The 21822-nt window shown below is 31.2% G+C and overlaps 1 protein-coding gene across 2 annotated transcripts; it reads right to left on the bottom strand.

Annotated features, from left to right (window-relative positions):
- Positions 1–2625: 2625 nt before the first annotated feature.
- LOC137816740 (LRR receptor-like serine/threonine-protein kinase ERECTA) lies at positions 2626–11089 on the bottom strand. Of its 2 annotated transcripts, XM_068620015.2 has the most exons (27): positions 10329–11089; positions 9562–9700; positions 9420–9491; positions 9242–9313; positions 9081–9152; positions 8915–8986; positions 8744–8815; positions 8587–8658; positions 8440–8511; positions 8287–8355; positions 8112–8183; positions 7926–7997; positions 7729–7800; positions 7468–7539; positions 7319–7390; positions 7165–7236; positions 6897–6968; positions 6751–6822; positions 6605–6676; positions 6456–6527; positions 5981–6049; positions 5813–5884; positions 5648–5721; positions 5410–5535; positions 4750–5097; positions 3958–4328; positions 2626–3490 (listed from the first exon to the last, which is right to left on the bottom strand). In XM_068620015.2, exons 1-27 carry the CDS (start codon positions 10402–10404, stop codon positions 3119–3121), a joined length of 2940 nt encoding a protein of 979 aa, XP_068476116.1. In that variant the 5' UTR covers positions 10405–11089; the 3' UTR covers positions 2626–3118. The 2 variants fall into 2 exon arrangements, with proteins under 2 accessions (XP_068476116.1, XP_090154771.1); XM_090298645.1 differs by lacking the exons at positions 8587–8658; positions 8744–8815; positions 8915–8986; ... (3 more) ...; positions 9562–9700; positions 10329–11089 and having other exon boundaries at positions 8445–8511.
- Positions 11090–21822: the final 10733 nt, after the last annotated feature.

Here is a 21822-nt window from a genome sequence, read left to right on the forward strand (position 1 = left end):
AATTAGCATGATTAGAAAACTTAAATTCCTCCTGGATTTATAGATAAACCAAATAGATGGTGTCATATACACACAACAAATGAAGTATGCCAATGATCTTTTATAGAATATATATATAGGGTTAAATGACGCTAAGAAGATGAAGACATCAATGCATCCAACCTCAACTCTTAGTATATAAAGTGAATCAAGTAAAGTTGATAACACTATTTACCATTAAATGATTGGTTATATGCTTTGTTTAATCGTGCCTACGCTAAACATCATATTCAATGTGTGTTTATATGCTTGTTTTCAATTTGACCCAACGAAAGTACATCTTACTATGGTTAAATGCTTATTTGAAATGTACTACTGATTATGCTGTATGTTTTAAATTTAAAGGACAATAAACCTATAAATTGAAAAGATAATGTGATGTAAAATATTATGGAGATAAAGTAGAAGGAAAAAAAATATAATATTCCCTATACTTTTCTATATTTGAAGTTGGAAGTCGTCATAAGTTTCTAATTTAATCTTTTGTTTAGTGAATAAAATTATTTTGATATTTAAATTCAAATATATTCATTTACTTTGCTAGAGGACAAGCAAGATTCTAAGTTGGGAAGAGTGATAAGTGTCTAATTTCAGTAATTTTTCATATTAAAATATAGACACTTATGAATATTAATTGCTAAAATATATATTAAACAATCCCTAATTTATGAATTTATACCTTTTTACATTTTTTATGATCTTTATTTGAATAATAGCATTTTATTATCAAATTTGGTGTTAATTTTAGGTTTATAGGGAAGAATGATATAAGCTAAAAGGAGAAAGCTGGAAGGCTCAAAATGCACAAAAAGAGAAAAAAAAGTCAAACTTAGCAGCAGAGTATGTCGCTCAAGCGACCTCATTCTTGTAATATTTTGAAAACCAAATAGGTAGAAATTCATTACTCAATTCAAGTTTTTAAATATTACAAGAAGAGCTCTCTAATTATGATGTCAAAGTGACCCTTGGAACTCTAAAAAACTCTCCATTCATGGAGTGACATGTGACACCTCTAAAACTCTCCATTAATGGTTTGCCATGTGGCAATCCAAGACTTCAAAAACTCTCAATCCACGAGAGGACATGTGGCACAGGGGAGAAGGGTGGATAAGCATTTGGGTGTCAAGCCTTCATGAAGGAGACAATCACACTTTAGAAAAAAGGAAGGGAAAGGTGCCATGTAGCACCTAGGTGGATGCCAAGTGTGCTCCCTTTTAAGCCTTTTAATCCTATATTTTAGCTCAAATACAAGACCCAATAATCTTATACAAAAATTTAAAGACTCAAATTAATTTTCTAATTATAGTATACATTTTACAAGACTTTAGAGGAAGAATCTTCTAGAAAAGAGTTTTTTTTATCAATACTTATTCTCTCTCCTAAGCCTGAATATTTAGGTGGCTGAGATGATCCTCCATCAATAATATTTTTAACATCTCTTATAATGCTAGAAGTGTAGGAAGAAATGGAGATTTGGAAAGTAATAAACCTACAATAGGGACTTGAGACAATTATTTTCTTAATATTATTTTATGTGAAATGACAAAAATGCCCTTAAACAAAAGGAGTTACGAATTACAAAAATACATTATGGAACTCTTTTAATGGAATAATTTTGAATTTTTGAACACTTTTTTTAGATTTTAGACTGAGTTTTCCATATTTTCTTTTCTTAAACGTATTTTTTACATTTCAAGAATGCTTTTTCAGAATGAGATTTTAATTTTCAAATTTTGTTCCCAAAACACAATAATCTATTATGGATTTGATTCTAGAATGTATTTTTTTTTAATTCTGAATTTTTATTTCCAGAATGAAAGACATTTTTGGAAATTTAAACTTATATAGGATGCAGGTTCAGAAAAGTTGGGGTGTAGGAAGAATTTCCCTAGACTTGATCTCAACTATAGAGCCCACTCCATTTGTAATTTAAAAAGTACATATCAATTGCGTTTGAGACTGAACATTTGCAGAATTAGTTTTAAAATTATGTAACTTCTGTTTCGAATATTTCTACTTTGGAAAATTAAAATTTAAAAAGAAGTTAATAGTTCAGATCAATATACAAATATTTTTGGTAAAAAAACGTTAAAAATTATCTAGTAATTGGTGTCAAGTTACCTGAGATTAAAAACATTAAAATTAACTCAACATGTGTACACAAAATAAATTGGTGTCAAGGTGCCTTAAATTTAAATCTAATCACCAAAAATAATATTTGCTAAAAACTATATCTCAAAAGTAAACATCTGACACTACAAAGGTAACACCTCTGGCAAATAAAATGGAAACAGTTTAACTTTCCTACAGTTTTCAAACTATTAAAAAACTGAAGTTAATTGTGCCTCTAAGATTTGAAATTTTCAGGAAAACCCATTACTGATCCTAAATGAAGACTTGAATATTCCATAGCCTGTTGTTTTTATCCTGCAACCTTTTTACTACCAACAAAAGTTACAGAACCTGCATTCATTTTTCAGCTGCTGAGAATTGTTCAATTGATGACACTGAACGCATTAAACATTTTTGAGTCAACATGGCACGGAAACCGATGGCATTATCTGAGCCCTCCCCAGACCAAGCCAATGACCCAAAATTTCATGAAATAATTTCATAGCACTTTACTGAGCAAATGGCCTCAGGTAATAAAAGAGGTAATGGATGCACTCTGCTGAAAACTGCCAGCATTCAGACAGATAACTGATCCGAGGCCAGCTAAGAATCAGTGCATTATTGATGTTCACACATTATGCAATGCTTCTTCCCCCTACCATTAAGACCTTTGCTACCCCACCCTGTGCACATTGGCCCCAGAACCTTAACTTTTACTTCTGCAACCTTGTGTGCTACCAAACAACAAGTACAAGAATTTGGTTACTACACCTTTCAAACACCTTTCAAATTGTGGTGGTGATACATCCATATCTTTCCTGTTCAAATCAACAACACTAAAGCTAGTACACTAAAACTTTTATAAACATTTTCCTTAACTTGTACCCTTCATCCCATTTTTTTTTCTCTTTTTTGGGTTTTAATATACATGATTAATTGTTGGAATTTATTTTCATCACTCACTCACTCACTCACTGTTCTGAGAGATTACTTCTCCAAACTTGAGGAAGAGCTGTGCATCCGAGGTGCTCATTGAAGGGCAGTTCACCAAGTGTGGAGTCTTGAGGTTTGCATACTCATCCATGTAGCATGGCACTTTGGCAGATGGGTTTGAAGCAGGAGGTAGTGCTGCTGGTTGTTTTGGAGGGGTGTTTGATGGCACAAGGCTCCCAAGTACACGTGTCACTTCATGCATTGTCGGCCTGTCAGCGGGCTGCCTCTTTGTGCATAATAGAGCGAGCTGGTAAACCTTTTTTACAGCTCCAAGGTCCTTGCATGTGGCAGTAATGTCTGGATCAACTGTTTCCATTACAGCATTGGTTGCTGCCTTGGCCAAAATCTACACAAACATGAGCCATTAGTAACAAAAAGGACAAGGTTCAAGTATTACCAAGAAGTTAACAGTGATGTTATAGCAAATAGATTTTTCAATCTTGAATCATAAGCTCAACCAATAGTGAGTCCTAGAGGTGAAATTTAAAGTTCTAAAAAAAATATCAAACATTCTACCATGCCCAGCAAAATTATATGGGCAAAATATAATTGCAGTTCCATGGATGTGTATTTGGTGTTGTCCTCCGATCAAAAATTGATTTTTTTTATCTCAGTAATCTGCTTAAAATGTTGTCACTAAATGTTAACATTGATTACGAAGGAGAAACTAATTGGGAAAAAGCACCTAAAACACCTATGAAATTGTATCTAAATTTTATCCAAAATATATACCTAAGTCCATGAAAGACCAAGGCTAAGCATAGAAAACTGTGAGGTGCACGGACATGTGTTGAAAATGAGTAGTAAACTCACCAGATGGTGGAGGTTGGATTCATTGTCAACAGCTTTCCTTCCAGTTAGCAACTCGAGTAAAACGATGCCATAACTGTACACATCAGACTTCTCGGTGAGACGGGAAGTTCTAGCATACTCAGGGTCTATGTAGCCAATTGTGCCCATTATGTAAGTAGAAGTATGGGACTTTGAGGGGCAGAGGCTTTTGGCAATGCCAAAATCAGTAAGATGGGGCTCAAAGTCTGAGTCCAATAAAATGTTTGATGATTTCACATCCCTGTGGATTATTCGAGGACTGCAATCATGGTGCAGATAGGCAAGCCCTTGTGCTGCTCCAAGTGCTACTTTTAGACGCAGATCCCAGTCAAGCTTTTTCTTCTTAGTAGGTCCTGAAAAAAGCTACACAAGTCATACATAATAAAATCATGGATGCAGTGATAAGGCTAGTAATGTGGCATGCAGAAACCTACTTACCCATAACAAAGCTAGGGGTAGGGTAGCACTATATGATATTATGATACCTTCTAACAATGGTTTCTTAACAGTATTTATTTATTTCATTATTTACACGTTCAGGCTGAATGCAGCAAACCAAATAGAATATAGCAGAAAGGCTCAGGAACCGCAAGCAAAAGCCAAACATGAAACAAGAAACTTCAATGCATGACTTAGTCATACACATTGGATATATTGCTTTGCTAATCATACAGTAATCTGCTATTTAACAGAAGATTGAGGCAGATACTTCTCAATGAAGGATGTTCCATGCATATCTACAGAAGTTCAGAAAGAGAAATAGCTTGGATTTACCATGAAGAAGATCCCACAGACTGCCATTGTCCATGTAGTCATAAAACAGAAGGTGGCCATAAGGGGACAAAGAGTAGCCTTGGAGACTGACCAGATTCCGGTGCTTAATGCTGCCAACAGTCTCGAGTTCAGTTTCAAATTCTTTAATGCATTGGGGAAAGTGAGAATAGATTCTCTTGATAGCCACTGGCTTGCAATTCTTGAGAACACATTTATAAACTGTACTTGACGCACCATATCCAATTATATACTTCTCACTCAGGTTTTCTGTCATCCTCATGATATCTTCATACACATGAAGTGCCATATTCATATGAAGAATCACTAGTTTTGGAGGTGAGTAATTAACTGTCAATTCCATAGTTCACGAAGTCAGTAACTTGTCAAATCATGTTTCAATAGGTAGAGTGGAATATAATACTGTCAGAATATAAACTTTACAAAACCCTATACAGTTAAAAGTTTGCATGTAAACTTTAATGCATATAATTACACAATCCAATCAATTTCTGATGTTCTAACACTGCTGGCTTAAGGTCAGGTACAATAAAGTGAGTAAAGACAGTTCAAAATGTACAAAAAAAAACCCAGCTTGCTCTTTGAACCTGTGCTGATTGAAGGCTACAGCTTACAATGTAAGGAAGAAACAAAGATAAGTACCTGGCTTGTCAAGTGATCCATCTGGAAAAGGAGGACTGTGTGGTCGGCAAGCTGCCAGTAATACCATTAGAAGAATCACAAGAGCACCAAGAGTAATTCCAAGAATGGCAGCCTTAGATAATGTAACTGCACAGTTGATAAAATGCATTAGCTTATTCTGTGTAATTTAAATCCAAAACCCTTTTAATGAATTTTGAATGATAAAAGCAACAGGAAATTCCTGCAAAGTGCAGCTCACCTCGCTCTGCTGGTCGAGAACCACGACACGGCAAATTCAGCCAATTACCACAAAGACCAGGGTTTCCGATGAAACTGCAAAATAAAAGGTTGTACTAGTGAATCCAGAACATGTTTCTTAACTTAAAAGGTGATAAAGACAATGTCAACAGTGAACGAGCCTCACCTGTCAGGGGGGAACCTTGTAAAGTTGTTACTAGTGGGGATAACACCAAATAGTTTGTTATAGGACACATTACTGAAAATTTCACAAGAAAACTTCAACTTATTAGGCCAGAGAGACATGGTATATTAGAAATGTCAACAAAATCATTAAATTGAAAGCTAAACTTACAGCACAGAGAGAGTAAGGCAATTCGAAAGTGACGCCACATCACCAGTTAATTTGTTGTTTTCAAGTCTCCTGCATATCATTTTAAACCAAAATAATTGTAAATATCAATTGAATAGTACAATTACCAAAGTATCATCCACCACAGTGACATGTGAAAAACAACACAGTTAATTTGAAGCCATTAAGTTCTATGTCACCAAAACACAAGTCTATATTTAAGTTTGATGAAGATGAATAAGTACTAATTGGGCATGTTTTATCAACTAATCAATATAACCCAAAAAGAGAGAATTCCAAAAGTCATTTGCAGTATTCAACCCTTGGACATCTTTATGAGCAATTAAATACAAGGCAACTTTAATTACAGAACGAGATTAGCCATAACAATAAAAATACCATCAACGATACAGAATTTATTAACAAAAGCATTTGAGAATATGAAACAAAAATGGAAAAGATGCACACGAAAGCTTACAGGGATAACATATTCTGAAGCTGGCTAAGTTCTTCAGGAATCAGGCCAGATAGTTGATTATTTGAAAGATCACTGTGACACAGAAGCATGTAGAATAATCAGAAAAAAACAACAAAGAAATAATATTTACTTTATAAGAAATGGCTTACATTTCCATGACACTTCTAAGATTTCCAAATTCTGCAGGAATAACTCCAGTCAAATTGTTTCTGCTTAGGTTCCTAACAAAACAAATATCAGCTATCAGTAAGATGTAATGGTCCATATTCCAAACATGACTACGCAGATAACTCACAACTTCAGAAGATGTTCCAAGTCGCCAAGGGAAGAAGGAATGGATCCAACTAAATGATTGTTTGAAATATCCCTGTGGAGGAAATCATATTTTAGTACAAATTTAAAGATGTTGGCACAAAGAGATAACAAATAATTCATACTCACAGTGTATCCAAATTACCAATCCGTGACAGTTCAATTGGAATTGCACCCTGAAGATTGTTGGAAGAAAGATTCCTAAGGATGACCATCGCAATGTCATGAAACAATAAGAACCAATTAAACAAAAGGGTAATTGGTTGGGGCATGGTAGAAATCAAGACGTGCTTAGTGTGTGGCATCAACATGTTTATAAGACGGCAATAAAAGCAAAAACAACAGAATAGCAAGCCTATTCAAGCAAATGCTGCTCATGTATCAAGGTGAAACTTACAAAGAGGTCATGCTCTCCAAGCTTTGCAAAGCAGGGGGAATTGTTCCACTCAACTTGTTTCCATGCACATTGCTAAATGTGTAGAAAAATGTTACCTTAACGTATTACATAAACTGCAGTGTAACAAAGTACTAGTACAAGTTTAGTTGCTTACAGGCTGTTGAGATTTTTACATGAGCTAATATTACTAGGAATTGTTCCTTCGAGATTGTTATTGGCAACATTTCTGCAAGAATGATGGATGACTCATAAAACTTGCAACAAAAGCCAACAAAATTGACACTTCAAAGTAACCACTCTTACAAGTCAAAGAGATCAGTAAGCTTTCCAAGCTCAGGGGGAATATGTCCACTTAAATGATTGTCATTCAATTCTCTGCGACAGGAAAAACATCAAAGGCTAATTCAACAACCAAATTCCATCCAGTTGAGACCGGTGAACTTACAAGAAGTGCCTCAAGCCAGTATGTCATTTTTCAAAGAAAACTTAGGTAAAACATGCTTTCCAAGTTCAGAATGAACTGATAAACAGTTTGAGAGGCAACTACTTGCTCAATCAACTTACAAATAGTGAAGTTTTGTCATATTTCCAAGCTCCGGGGGGATGAAGCCAGTCAGCTTGTTTCCATGCAAGTATCTACAAACAATTAAAAAATTAAGCTCAACACATAAGTCTAGAAGCTTTCTCATAGTTTTCGGTATGAACAATTTACATCAAAGTCATCCATTAGATTAAATGAAAAACCACTTGCTTATACATACAATTTTTCTGTGTAGGTCAAATTTCCCAAGATAGGAGGGATTGGTCCACTTAGCATGTTACAGCCCAAGTCTCTGCACAGGAAATTTGGAATAAAACCAATGTTAAAGGAGCATCAGTGAGGAAACATAGTCAATGATCAAATTTCCCTAGTCACATTTTAGAAATTACTATCAAACAATGCTTACAAGACAGCAAGTGCTTGCATGAGACCAATCACCGATGGAATATGCCCAGAGAGTTTATTGCCTTGCAATGACCTACCAAAGTCAAGAAAATCTATCAAGAAATTCCTAGACAAAGAAAGCGAAAGACCAAATCTCATGCTTATAAGAATAACTTTAAAAAATCAGCAACACATACAAAGTAGCTATTTGCAAGAATCCAATATTGAATGGTATCTCTCCAGTTAGCTGGTTGTAGGATAAATCCCTGGCATCAACAGAAGACATTAGAAAGGTAAAAAGAAAACAAGATCAAGTATGGCAGAGCCTTTCATGCAATTGGATTACATACAAAACCTGGAAGGTAGTACAATTGCCAATGTTTTCTGGAATACTTCCTGTCAGGCTATTGTTTCTCACATCACTACAAAATAGAAGAAAAATAAGCGTAAACATTTTTACAGCTTTGATTATAAAAGACTGTGATTTCGCAACTTACAAATACCACAGCCCAGTTAACTGGCACATGTCTGGTGATAGTGAACCAATCAAATTGTTTCCTCTCAAGCCCCTGTCATATGGATAAGGAAACAAGGAGAAAAGTCAACACTAAGCTTATGAAATAACAATTTCATTTGCAAATTGCTTATACTCACAGATACTGCAAAACTTCGTTCCAGTATATAAGCCTTGGTATTTCACCACTTAGATTATTTTGAGCCAGGTCTCTAGAAAACATTTTCCAGTAGTCGAGAAAGTCAGTTATAGAGTCTAAAATAGTGTCATGAGGAGAGGAATGGAGAGTGAGATATACAAGAATGACTTACAGAATCTTCAAATTAGGAATCTGAGACAAAGTTGAAGGAATCGGTCCAATCAACTGGTTGTTCTTCAAAATCCTGAGATATAATTTACATAATCGAAAACCGATCATAACCTCTTCCGAGAATGAAAGTTTTCATTTGTAAGGAAATACCATAAAAAAAAACTCACAGGTTCTCCAGTTGTTTTAATTTAGAAATAGAAAATGGTATATCCCCTCTAATTTCATTAAATGACAAGTCCCTGAAAACACAATAAATATCAAAGTTCCAAGTAAGTCTCTAGGTGGTATAAATATAAACTGAATTCAGTTCTTCAAGGGAGAAACATACAAGTTCTTCAATGAAGAACAGTCACCAATCTCATCTGGTATCTGCCCTGATAACCTGTTTTCTCTCAGGTCACTGTATAAAAAAGAGAGGAAAAAGGCACAAGGCATAAGCAAGACAATACAAATGCCCCAACTACATCACTGTATCAAAAAAATGGTCGAAGGATAGTAAAAATTACATAGAGACCAAACTCTGAAGCTTCCCTATTGCAGGTGAAATTTCCCCATCAAGATTCAACCCTGAAAGATTGCTGCAAAAGATAAAAGCGTAAGAGAAAATGAAAACTGGTACATGCAATGTCCAAGGACACAGTAACTCACAGTGCAACAACATTAAATGTGACATTATCACATGTTATCCCTCTCCAGGCACAATAATCTGATGATGGCGAGTCTGTCCAATCATATAGAACATTATCCACATCCCTGAATAACTTCTTCATCTCCAACAGCGTTGCTCCTGTTATGGAAATATCCAAATTCCAAACATTAAACCATGAAGAACATAGTTAGAAGCTTGAAATCAGGGGAAACCAAGTTCTTCTTCATAACATTAGTAAATTTGTTGTCTTAACACCATGTTATACACAAGTTAGTAAGTATATTATGCTATGCAAAACCTCATTTTAGCGAAAATTCATTTGCACAATGTGAACCATGCAGAAAACAAGCATAAGTAGTAGACAACTGCATTAAAAAGAAGAAGCAAAAGATCCCAAAAGCAACCAAGTCAAACTCAAAATTCGCGGGACAAAAGCGCTGACATTTAAAAATAAATGGACCAACTGAAAACAGCAGAGGAAGTGCCATGTTTGGTTGCGAAGAAAGAGAGAAAGAACAAAAAAACTTGTTTTTCCAATACCTTTCACCAAGAAAAGGAAACAACAGAGAAGAACACGCGAAGGGTACTAGGCTTTCTAACAATGGCAGTCACAAGTCATACACCTCTTTGTTAAGAACCACATAGCCAAAACTACTTTAAACATTGTTATGCTCTCATTCTCCCTCCCCATAAAAACTGATAGCAAAAGCCATGCCAAAGAATCCAAACACACAAACAGAAACTTGAAACTGTAAACAACACTCACCATCATCAGATTCCACAGAGTTAACATTCAAACAAATTAGCAAAGGCAAAATAAGGAGCCCAAATCGAAATGCCATGGCTGCAACTGCAGGACTTCAACTTTACACGAGCCTAAGCATGAAACCACTCACAACCACCACCAAGCTCTTGTTCATACAGAAGGAACCAGAGAACAGGAACAAAAAAAGGTGTTACGCTTAGTGACACTGAGCACCACTCAACTTAATTCTGGCTTGAGATAAAAGGGTAGTTGTAATAAGATGGGTATTCTTCTTCTGTGCAGCCTTCAAAGCTTTTTATGTAATTACAATTACAATTACAATTGGATTTCCATATAACAGAACAAGTCCACAGCTTTGGCTGTGCAATCACATCGTTCTGCCACAAACATCACTCCCTAACACAAGATGCAGGAGGAAAAAGAAAAGAGAGAGAAAAAAAAACACACACAAAAAAAGAAGAGAGATAGAAGAAAATTATTTCACACATAAAGTTAAAACCATCTGCCACCATTTCTGCTACAAACCTGCACACTCTGCACACACACAACACTCTCTCTCCACCCTCCTAACTTTCTCTCTTTTTACACTTGTTTTCTCTCTCTCTTCCTAAACTGTTATGCCAGTGCTATGCCATATAGTAAATAAACACTGTACACTGTGCTATGCTGTGCCATTGGTTTTAACTTTTGATTCCCAGGGGTCACTTTCTGTGTGGTTTTTGCTATTGCATTATCTGCAAGAGTTTATGGGGAAATGTGTCATCTATGTAAGAACTGGGGACACTGATATAGATTTCTTGTTACATTATTTCATCATTTTTTATCAACCAATAAAATAAAAAAATCATCTTTCAATATTTTTTCTTCTAAATTGCACTTTTCACTCATGTTTCATCCTTATATAATTTTACTCTTCCATTAATCTTATGAGTTAATTGATGGGAAGATTAAAATCATTAGACCGTTACATTTGAAATTTTAATTTGCACAATTTACAAAACTTCATGCTTAAAAATCCAATTTACAAAACTAAAATCAAACTATTACCAATAAATTTTTTCTACATTTTCTAATTAATAAGCTAACATAAATAGCTTGAATAAAAAAGATGTCATTTTCAATGAGTAATGCAATCCATTTGAGGTGATAGGGACATCTTTCTCTTTCTGTTTTTTTTTTTTTGCCAATCTCTTGGGCATTGGATTCATGTTCATGATATTATGTTTTTCCTTCTTTTATTTATTTATTTATTTATCTCACCCCTCTCTCTATCTCTATCTCTCATGGTCTCATTTATTTATCTTATTTGTTTGGTAGTTATGCCTCCTGGTATTAATTATTGATTGTTTAACACAGTCTCTATGATTGCTCAGAGGAATTCTCTAGTGCTTTGTTCTGTGCAAATTTTTGAAGTTAATTGAAAAAAAAAATGATATAATAGAAATATGAATATAAAGTATTTTGGTCCAAAAAGCAGTGTTTGTTGACATTGGGAAGGTAGGAAGGGGTAAAGGTTGAAAGCAAAGGTGACAAAATTTACTGCAGGTCCCCATCAAGCAATTATCTGAATAGTGACATTCAGCTGTTAAGAACAAACACACCCTCTTCTTCTTGTTTCTTCGTAGTTGCTTGTGGTTCCAATTTGGAGAGAGAAACTCACCATTTTTTTCTTACTTATGCTTTTAATTCAGTAGAGCCACATGAACCCTTAACACACTAATCATATAAATAATCTTTAACTATGATTCTTTTTCTAATGTTTTTTCTGCATAACTATTTTTACTGTTTTTGTTTCTGTATAAGAAACTGCTGTAATGAGAACAAATTCGTTTTAATCACTGCTTTTATTACACTTTTTTAACAGTTTTAATGAATATTATAGTGTTAATGTGTATTTTATGAGTAGAATTTATGGATTTGATTGAATGTTTAGTAATTTAATTATTACTTAAGGAATTACAATTTTATTTTAGTCACAAAGTTGGTTTGGAATTAGTACAACAAATATTAAAAAATAAACTTTGATAAAAGTGGCGTGGGTGCCCACTCAATATTAAATTAAGTCAATTTTTATTTATTTTAATTTTAAAGTTTAAAATATGTTTTTTTAGGATATTTTGAATGATATTGTTTATATAATTAGTATGATACTTTTATATGACATAATATTTAATTTGAAAGTGACACCGGTGAAGTACTTGTGTACTAATTATAAATGTTTACGCAAATTCTCTTTATTTGAGTTATTGTAGAGGATTTTAGGGTTTAAAATTTTTTAAAAATCTAACAATTTTTTTAACTCGTTAAGAATTAAATTAATTAAAATTTAATATATATATATATATAACATAACATGCAATAAGCTTAAATCTAAACATCTCAAAAATATAGTTTTTCATATTTATGTGTTCATAAATTTTCACATGAAAACACGTACAAGTTCCTAGAAGAGCTTTTAACGTCACAAACTCATAATTTGCATTACTTTTACATCTAAAAGTAAAACAATCCAATGAAGTCATATCAATACATAACTCTTCAAAAATTCATCATTATGAACAAATCACATCTATACCGTTTAAATATTTTACAATTTCAAACTTGCAAAGATTCATTTTCACTATAAAGGTACAAATGCAATCAATTGAAGAAAATAAAATAAAATAAAATAAAATAGCATACTTTAAATATAAATTTCATTAATATGATGTCAGATCTTAAAAAAACAAATAAAAATTGTTTTAGAAAGATTATATTTTTTATTTGAATAGTTAAAATTTTAAATTTATAAACCTTTTTACTTAACTAATAAAATGCATCCACATGATTAATTTAGTTTTGGTTTGAATTTTAAAACAAATTGTAGGAATTCAAAGAACTAAATTAGTTAAATTCCAATAATCTATTTTCCAAATGATGTGTTACCATAACTGTTTTTTTATGTAATAACAAATAATTATTGTTAATTGATGTGTTAACATAACTGAGATATCAAGTTTTATATCTAATATGAAATTTTTTATTTAAAAAAAAATTATTATATAAAGTAAAAATATATGAGTATTTATAATATTATTTGAATGAAGAGGATATTTTATTGTTTTTAGTGTAGGTAGGAATTTAAAGGAGGTGTTGTTTTAAATAAGAAAATACAGAATCCATTATTGAAATTTCATTTGAAAGGGTTTGATGAAGTGATTAAAGATGTGAGTAGTGGAAGAGAGACACAATAATAATATAATAATAAGAGAGTCTCGGGAAGGTGAATTGTGTGATATATCTGATATCTGATATGATTCCTATTTTGTGCATGCACCATGCTCCATGCTTTCTACCATTTTCCTTTCACACACTCTTCTTTCTCTTCCTAACCAAAATTCCGTTATCCAACAAGATGACAACATGGCTTAAACAACTATTTTGTTGGGTACCCGTAACAAGCCTGGTGGGACATTAAACACCTTTATTAATCCCTCTACTGTTCCCCGTATTAAGTCATGCTCCTTATTTAGGAACAAAACCTCTCCATCATCCCTACTTCTACCCTCCTTCTTCAACCTCCTCAAACACCATTTTTTTTTTCATAAACAATACAATTTTTAATAATCAAATTTAGGATTACTCATAATTAAATTTAGGATTACTCATGTTTTTTTTATAAGAATGCATGAGATGAAATGATAAGTTGATTCATTTATGATTTATTCATAGGAAATTATTTTATTGATATAATAGACTTTTATATAATCTGTTTTTATAATTCTTTATGAATATGTATAATTTACTTTGTTAACCTATATTTTTTTGTTTAATTTTCCATATTTTTGTATTTTTTTAATAATAATATTTGTTTCATATGATAACAGATGATTGTTTTTACTTGAAATATCAACATAGTTGAGATGTCAAGTTGCATAATAATGTTTAACATGAAAATTTTTATATAAAAAAAATTAAAAATTAATTAAAAGAGAACTTTATTTTTTCAAAATTATTGTTTAGAACGTATTAAAAAGTCAACTTATTTATACATTATGAAATGTCCTTATATTTTCTAATAACGACGATCTAACAAGATCAACAAACTCTAGTTAAAATAGACTTTAAATAATTTTGATAATATATTAAAAAATAAATTTAAAATCAAACTTAATTTTTTCAAATAATTTATAAAATGAGTTTGTATTCATCTATATATTATAATAATCATATATATATATATTATAAAGTATTTTTGTTTACTTTCGAAATTTCCAATTGATAACCTAACTGTCATCTTTATTTTATGCTTCTAGATATGAGAATCCACCAAATTTGATTTGTGGTAATTGAATTTTGAGAGGATTTAAGACATTGAAAGCCCAAAATTGGAGATAGGAGTAATCAAACTCCTAATTGCAAAATTTTATAGTTTTTTTTTCTCCTCCTTTTTCACCTAAAAAAAGGAAACCTCTCCATAATTGGACTTCGGAAACCAAATTCCAATAAGTTTCAAATGTCAGAATCTAAAACAGAGGTGAAAGTTTGACTATCTGAATACCAAATTCTCAACGCGTGAATCATCGTTAATTTTTTTAAAATGTATTATTTATGAAAAAAATTCACAAAGAGACTCCTGATTTTACCCCTTTTTCTGTTGCCTATAGGATTGGCTTGTTAGATATTCTTCTAATACAAAATACTTTTTAATTAAAAAAAACACTTGGATGCGACTTTTAGCATATTTAGAAAAAATAGTATAAGAAAAATATATTTTTATAAGAATAATCACTTTTAATTTTAAAAATTAGTTTTTATCATAAAAAAATTTGTATTGATTACTACTGATATAACATTATTTCCTTTTAAGTATAAATAAACTAACTCATTCATTAAAAGAATTTACATTACACTTTTATATTTAACATAGAATAAATTATAGTAATAAACTTGTAAATATTTATGAGTCTTTTATGTCGAGGTAGTTTCAATGTCAACAATTTTTTATATTAGTGAATTTATCAATGAGTATTTTTTTCCACTAAACCCTAAATTTGTATACTTAATACCACAATTATTAAACTTCGTCATAATATCATTTTGGATAATTATCCTTTATCAACCAAAATCAATACATATCTAATTCAAACTCATCAAGATGAAATCATAAACTTATCAAACTAAAAATATATACATATGTATAATTATCATAGCAAAAATATCACTAAATTGATGTAACATTGCTTGAACAATATTTCTTGAGAAGGGAGAGAATCTACAATGACTCATCATTTCTCAAGTTGTGGAATCACCACTTAAACAACTCTTATAACACTTGAGTGTTATACTCTTCAAAAAAATAATTTTTATAACTTATTATTTTGATTAAACAATCATTCATGACCGATGTAATTAAGTTATAAATGAGAGAGAATTTTTATGACTTCTCACCATTAGATCGCTTGAGCATTGGACACAAACAACGAATTGGACAATTCAGTGGTGAGATTAAATGTCACTCCTTATATCTTAGTTTGACACTTTTTACTTAAATAAAATATACAAATATCAATTTTATATAAATTTTCCAACTCTACTCAAATTTGTCCACTAATACAAACCCGATTCTTTAGAAAACTAAACTTTTATAACTCAAAAACAAAACAAGATAATACTAAAGATTTTAAAAACTATTATCAAACACAACTCAAATTACACAATAAAGTAAAATTTCGCTATCTCATATTCACACATTAGAATTTCAACTCCATCATATTAAATTCTTCCTGAATTAAGATTTGAGTTTACCAAATTGAAAAAGGTGTTGAATAATGTATTAGACTATATCAAGATTTAATGTGAAATGTTAACAAGATCCAAATATGTTTAATTTAGAAACCGACAACTATAAAAAGATGTTAAACTAAAAATATAAAGACTTAAATTAGAAAAACAAAAATAATGACCATTAGCTTTTAAACTAGTGAATCTAACTAACATAAAATTCTCTTATCAAGCTCATAATTCAACTAGTATGTCTATGAAGAAGCATTAACATGGAAAGTAAATTGTATTCTTGTAAGATAAAGTTATATTGAACATTTAAAAAATGAGAATGAAAAAAAGAGCTTTTTCTTTTACTTAGCAAGAACCACTAACCAAAAGTAGCCAAGTTATTTAATCAATCTTACTATAGGCTCACACTAGGAATTTCTTATAGAGAAAGTGTTGAAAGTGATGTTTTCTAAGCCCCAAAGGATGCAGCATAGGCATATAGCCATCTTTTAAAAGGCAATGATTACTAGGTGAGAGTTAAACCCTATAAATGAGGTGGGGAACACCATACCAATTCTATTTTCCTTTCTCCCTACAACCTATTCTTACTTCTTAGGATTGGGACTATTAGATTATTATTTACTTTTTAAATCTTCATTTTTTTTACCACCCCTTTTGTTCATCTTTTTTTAAACTTTGGTAAAAACCACCAAGCACCAAATATTTTTTTTTTTATAAACATAATTAAGCTTAGGAAAATGAAAATGAAAAAAAAAATTGTAGGACTGTGAATGTGGCCCAACAATCACATGCAAAGCGTTTTGGCAGAAGGCCCCTTCAACAACAATTGTTCCTAGTCACGTGGCCATTAAATGTGAACATTTAAGGTTTTTTGGGTCCCATAATTTTCCCTCTCAACTGCAAATGCAGTTTTAATTTGTAATAAACCCACCCCAAAATATGCATACACTTTGGAACATAACCAATTAACTGTGTACTCTAAAATATCTATTTAACCATGTATGAAAACAGTGGTAGATTAATAGTTTGTCCATTTTTAGAATGAAAAATCACACAATGTTTCTTTGTCTTTTTTCTCCCTTCTTTTTATTCTCAAAGCAAGTAAGAAGGAAGAAGAAGAAGAAGAAGGTGTTTTCATTTTGATGGCGCTTGCATGAGATCGTGATATTGGGATCTGAAAAAAGGGAAAGAGAAGTGAGGAATCATCGAATTTAACGAGACAATAACTTTGAGAGAAAGCTCCATTGACACACATGTTTTTTGGGATAGAGTTTGTGAAACATGGAACACCAACAACTTAGGTTATAGTTTCTTTTCCTTTACAACCAACCCTTCAATCCATTGCCTTTTTCTTCCTAACCTTTTCTTTCTCTGTTCTGGAAAAAAAGAGATGCCAAACATCCCTCAATTCATTCATACAACTTTTTTATGCATCACTCAGGAAATGTGTATATTTCATTCAAATTTCATCTTTATTGTGTTTCTTAATTCTTTTAAATTAAGTGAAACATTCACCAATATTAAACATGTATAACATAGCAATATGTTCTTAGTCCTATTAAAACAATACTAAGGATTTCTTGATATCACAAATTCAAATCTTATAAATAAATATTTATGGTTATATTAATAAGTGTAATTTTCATGATTTTATATAGTATATGACAAAAAAAATGTCTTTATAAATTCAAAAATTAAATATTATAATATTTCATAGTATATAAATGAGTGTAAACCTTAATTTGTAAATCGATGTTATAAGGTTGAATTGAGTTTTAAGTTTATTTCTTAATATGGTATCAGAGTCATGTTGAGTCTATCATAACACTATCAAATCAACCATAAATATATAGTTTCATGCAGAGTTTACAGCAGTTTAAAGTCTATTTCTTAATAAGATAAAATTTATATAAATATTTTTACTATGTGTAATAACTTAAAAAAATTCTAATGTTAAAAGGGTATAAGATTTAGTGTATGTACGATAAGTTTCTTGATATAAAAGCTTAGAGTAGTTATTTACAATTTGAAGTGTATATTTATTATTATTTTTGTACATAATTTTTTTTCTGGTGTTTATTTTTAGTTTGAACAAGAAAATAAAAAGAGAAGTTTTGACAATAATTGATTGTATTGATTGCACAACCTCTCTTGGTAGGTACCAAGTAAATAGAACAGGCGGTTAGACGTACTCATAGGCCCAACATCACATTCGGCCCAATCCCATCAAGCGGGCCCGCAGGCCCTACTTTTGCCAAAATAAGAGTGACAATTTAACATTGTCTTTCATGCTAGTCATTCCCAGCCACATCAACGTTTTCTCACGGGTACGGGTTTGGATTCAACCGGGAACCCGAATTTTAGAAATATTACAAAGACAATATTATATATGCTTTAATAAATTTATAAAGACAGTCAACATATTTTACTTTTTTTTTTTATATTTACAAAGGTTTATTTTTTCTAATTATCATATTACTCGAAATAAGATTCTTTAATTAATTATTTAAGTTTTAAAATATTGTTATTCAAATTTTACATTACAATTACATTTCATTTATGTTTATTTATGATTGCCATTGTTGAACATAATTTTAAATATAATTATTTTCTAAAAACTCTTATTATATAAGTTTGTATTATAAATAAAAAACAAATCCTATATATAATAAGGAATATTTAAATTATATATGTATTATTAAGAATTTTTTATAAATGTGAAATTTGTTAAAGTTGTTATTTTTTTTTTAAATAAATTTTAATTAAAGTGTATTTTTCAATGATAATGATCTCTTATCATATAATTCATAGTGTTTAATATATAAATTTGTATTCTCACATCCTATATTTTGGAAATTACATACTGTGTCTAATATCCGTACAAGTTTCTGTGCAACATTTATTCTCTATAAATCTCATGAAAATTTGTGAAAATGTTAAAACAACAAATCATAAAAGATACAGTGAATAATTTGTTTAACCTTTATTAATTTACGAGGGGGAAAAAAATATTAGGCTGATATTTTTTATGTTGTTGCAGCTTGGTGATGGTGCAATGTGCAGGCAGTTGAATGTTCTAGTAAACAAAAATGGTTGATGATGAATGGTTTTTTAGTTAAAAATTTGATAGTAAATGAGACCACGTTAAAACATGAACTTGGAGCAAGCAAACAATGCAGTTAATCCAAGTAACTACAACATTCCATGTGTAGAATTTGGAATTGTTTTAACACTTGTGTATCTCAGTTAACCACAATTTGATTCAAGTTAAAACAAAATGTTAGAAGATCACGTCGACTAGAAATTAGAACCTTTCATTATATATAAGTGGGTGCAAACTTCAATCCTATGAACCGATTTTATGGAATTGAGTCAGGCTTAAAGTCCGATTCTTAATAAAAATACTGTGTTATCTCTCAACAAAGCTAATGAAGGATGATGTGTCACTTGGAGAAGCCCCAAAACCTTGATTCTTTTTGGTTTGGTACAGTATTCATGATTATTGAAAATGGTTCAGATTTTATAATAGATTTGGACCATTAATACTTTTTTGAACAACCCTAAGTGCAGGACTTTTCAGAGTAGCTTGGTACCTTGAACTGTGTGGAGACTTTTTTTCACCAAACACAAAGTAATGAAGGACCATTTTCTGTTCTTAGAATTTTTTTGTTACCTTGCTCTAGGCTTAGGAAGTTGCAGTAGTATTGGGAGAGTTAATTCATCAACATGCTATGACTAATACATTTAAGGCAATTTCATATCACTTGGTACTCCACCAGAGATCATCTTTAAATATTAGTGCAGGAGATAGCTGGTTTAAAATTGGAACTGCAGCTGATATTATGATTGTACTGTTTTCACATTATGTCACCTCTTCTTTGATTTTCATATTCGTATTTCTTTTTTCTAATGATGATTAAGTGAAGACAACTAGAACAAAAATAAGAAGTTCTTGTACCTACCCTAAACAGTAACAAGGTACATCCTTCCTGAGTCGGTTTAATGCCATAATGAGACTACAGTTAAACAGCTATTCAATGATTATAATGACTCTTTATTAAGTCTTCATTATCTCTCACCACATCTATAAATGAGAATATTTATTCACAAACATTTTACTTACTTAACTTAAACATCAAATAGTATTTTACACTTGAAACCTCTTTCTTTCTTTTTTTAAATGGGTTGGGATCTAAAGAATTATTGAGGTCACTCTTCTTTTATCTTTGTGTCGGTCAGTCATAATTTACTTCAACTTCCCTCCTTGCTAGTTCTTTCCTCCTTGTTAGTTCCTTCCTCCTGCTCGTCGCAATTTTTTGTTTTTCGTAACACATGTTTGGATGGTATTTGCAGAAGACACTATGATGCTCAAGTTAATAAAGGTGTTCGACTCTCGGTTGTTAGAGCAATGATGACGTACTTGAATCATAAAATATGTGCTATTTATTGGACCGGATTATTTAGGGTACACTACCTAATTCTTTTTTTTTCATTTTTTTTATCTGTTTATGCAAAAAATTGTTTAAACACAGCTTTCACAGTTGAAGCAGCAATAGCAGGAACAGGTAACAAAAGGATGAGTGGTGTATGAAAAGTAAGGGTGGATGAGACACTTAACTCAATATCTACAGAGGGTGCAGGTTGAGCTCATGAAAACTTGAGTATTAAATCTGTAATGGCTTGAAGAAACAAAACATGCTGCCAATCCATTACTTGATGGATACTTTATGCCATCTTTGAATCTTAATGACAACAACATATCCATAAATATAAGTTCTTGAAAGCCACAAAACAAAATTGGTGGAAGAAATACATTAACCAAGAGTGGTCCCCTACTCCCCAAAGGATGCAACTGTTTTCTGACTTTTATTAATTACATTTTTCTGCCATCAATTCTTCATTGTACTTATGACTTTCTATTTCATTCCAATTCAGATGCATTTCCCTTCATATTTCTTCTTCAATTAGTTGGATTCACTGTAACTTTCACTTTGGTTTCTGCATAAGCACAGCCTCATAAAGTTGTTCAAAGACATTTTCATCTTTTTTATATCTGTTATGACAAACAAAGTTTCATTGATTGGTATTGTGGTTAGATAGATTTTAGTGCTACATTGGAAATAATGTATGAAAATTAATACGTTTCATCACATTGAGTGAACAATATAATTTTAATCTTTGTAATATATTTATTTAATGTTGGTCCTTATAAAATTATCCTTATAAAACATCTCATTGCTGAGTTTTTTAGTTCCTGTAATATACCTTTTTTTCTTCTATATTTTTGTCCTTTTAATAAGTGAACAACTTTTTTCAAAGGGACTATCTCAAAATGAACAAAAACTTTTAGGAACTCAATGAAAAAAATATTACAAGGGTTTTAAAACAAAAACAAAATAGATAAATTTTGTACTAGAAAATAGATTTACAATGACTGGAAAAGAAAATCAGTATAAATGATTCCCTTTAAAAATATTAAGTTTGGAAATTTATACTATAAATGATTCTCTTTAAAAAAAATAAGGGAGAAGTCAAGAGTATCATGAAAACACAGAAATTAAAAGGACAATTATTTGTATATTACGAAACATCTATGTTAATCATTGTCCTCAGCCTCGAAACATGTGCGTTACAAATACTTATGATAGTTCCACCTAATTTGATTATGAATTGGAGTTTTTAAAATTCAGTATACATCATGGAAAACTTTTTCTTGAAT

The sequence above is a fragment of the Phaseolus vulgaris genome, chromosome 1 (genome assembly GCF_051622355.1).
Source record: "Phaseolus vulgaris cultivar YP4 chromosome 1, ASM5162235v1, whole genome shotgun sequence".
Lineage (NCBI taxonomy): Eukaryota > Viridiplantae > Streptophyta > Magnoliopsida > Fabales > Fabaceae > Phaseolus > Phaseolus vulgaris.